Consider the following 2389-nt stretch of genomic DNA (forward strand, 5'->3'; position numbering starts at 1 on the left):
AAAAAAAAAAAAAAGAATTCAGAGTTCTTTTTCAATGGCACAATAGATCATTTTTACTCATTCAACAGTTTTTTGTTTTTTCTTTCTTTTTTATTATTACTTAAAAAAATACCAATCCAAATTCCCACACTCTCCCCTCCTCTCAGTCCCCTCCCTCTCCCTCCACAGACCCTCCCCCACCCCTCCAACCCTAAGGGAGTGCCATGCACCCCACCCTGTGGAAAGTCCAAGGCCCTCCCTGCTACATCTAGGTTGACCAAGGTTTACATCCAAAGAGAATAGGATCCTATGAAGCCGCCATATGCAGTAGAGACACATCCCAGTGTCACTATCAGTGGCCCCTCAGTCTGCCCCAGCTGTCAGCCCCCCTTCAGAGGGCCTTGGTTGTTTCCATGCTCATTCACTCCCAGTCCAGGTGGAGTTGGTGAGCTCCCATCAGCTCAGGCAAACTGTCTCAGTGGATGACCCCCTCATGGTCTTGAATGCCTTGCTCATACTCTCACTCCTTCCACTCTTCAACTGGATCTGGGGAGTTCAGTCCGGTGCTCCAATGTGGATCATTGCCTCTGTTCCCATCTGTTGTTGGACAAAGGTTCTATGGTGATATTTAAGATAACCATCAGTCTGGCTACAGGGTAAGGTCAGTTAAGGCACCCTCTCCTCTATTGCTTAGGGTCTTAGCTGGGGTCATCCCTGTAAGTTCTTGGGCATTTTTCTAGAGCCAGATTTTTTGCTAACTCCATAATGGCTCCCTCAATCAAGATATCTCTTTCTTTTGATATAATTGAGATATGAGACAGATTGCTCTCATATCTGTCCTTCCTCCATCTTGACCATCCCATTCTCTCAAGTTCTCCTCAATCCCCCATTCTCCCCTCCCTTCTACTCCCTGACCCCTGCTCCCAAATTTTTGTCTGATTCTAATTTTCAGGTGGGTCTGTATATGTTTTTCTTTGGGTTCACCTTATTATTTAGTTTCTCTAGGATCCTGAGGTAGAGGCTCGTTGCCCTTTGTTTATGACTAGCATCCACGTATGAGTGAGTACATACCATATTCTTTTTTGGGGGTCTGGGTTACCTCACTCAGGATAATGTTTTCAACATTTAAATGTAAAAACTGCATATTTCTTTCCCTAGTGATTTTTCCCCCCAGGGTTTCCCATGTAGCAGTGTAACAACAGTCCTGGCTGTCCTGGAACTCACTCTGTAGACTAGGCTGGCCTTGAATTTATGCAGATCTGCCTGCCTCTGCCTTCCAAGTGCTGGGATTAAAGGCTTGTGCTACCACTGCCCAGCTCCCTAGTGCTTTTTAATAGCAATTTATGTGCCTAATTGAGCTCTTACATAACAGAGCAACTAAGTATGATTCCTTAAAGTAACTTTTTTATTTTTTAATTTAATTTTTATTTCATGTGTGTTGGTGTTTTGCCTTTTTCTATATCTGTGTGAAGGTGCCAAATCCTCTGGAACTGGAGTTACAGACAGTTGTGAGCTGTTGTGTGGGTGCTGGGAATTGAACTTGGGTCCTCTGGAAGAGCAGTTAGTGCTCTTAATTGCAGAGCCATCTCTCCAGCCCATTTAAAAGTAACTCTTAGCTCAAAATCTTCCTATGTCCAGAAAAAAAAAATCAGTCGATCTATTGGATGTTGAACCTCAGACGACACATGGTTATACAATTTGGTAAGCCAAGATGTCAAGAAATGGTTTTCAAAACGTAACACGACACTGTCTCACAAATTTCAAAGTCAGTACTCCGAGTGCTAGCTCTGGAAAAGAACTTTATCTCAGCATCGCTCAACGTAACAACTCTATCCCCATATACCTCAGAGGAATGGAATTCAGACAGGGGTAGGCACTTTGAAGGAGGTATGGGCAGCATGGCGGAATCAGCTTCCAAACCTTGCACATGCGTACGATGGTGTTTGTCCTTAGCCAGCGCTCGCACTTCCCAGAGTAGTATTGCCATTCTCCTCACCACACACGGAAGAAAGCTTTCTCTTCTCTCATCTATTGAAGGTTTTTCAGTAATGTAAAATCTAGAAATGTAAAATCTCCAGAGAGCCAAACCAAGGGATAGCTCAACAATTCCTTTAAATCAAGACTCCATAAGCATTACTCTCCACTGAGAGATATTGTTCCAATTCAGTTTTGGGTGAGAAAAAAAGAACCGAAGATCTCTGAAGGAGTATAGTTTTGTGATGAATTTTTGAATTTTAGATTAGGCTTTTGATGAGACAATCATTCTGTTCACTTATAGTGGGACATAATTTTCTTTTGTGTGGACTTGTTTGAAAGCATGCTTATATTTTCTAACGTGTTAAACATAAGTCACTTTGGCCTTAACGTCGGGCCACTTGACAACATTTTGAAGAATTTGCAAGTTAACTGA

The 2389-nt window shown here is 42.7% G+C and overlaps 1 protein-coding gene across 1 annotated transcript in view; it reads left to right on the forward strand.

Moving 5' to 3' along the window:
- Positions 1-2389, forward strand: part of Matn3 (matrilin 3) — a 21157-nt gene extending 18768 nt beyond the window's left edge. Inside the window, exon 8 of the mRNA XM_005360590.3 lies at positions 2355-2389. Coding sequence (XP_005360647.2) covers positions 2355-2389 — 35 coding nt within the window. The remainder of the gene's footprint in view (positions 1-2354) is intronic.

This window comes from Microtus ochrogaster, linkage group LG3, assembly GCF_000317375.1.
Source record: "Microtus ochrogaster isolate Prairie Vole_2 linkage group LG3, MicOch1.0, whole genome shotgun sequence".
NCBI lineage: Eukaryota > Metazoa > Chordata > Mammalia > Rodentia > Cricetidae > Microtus > Microtus ochrogaster.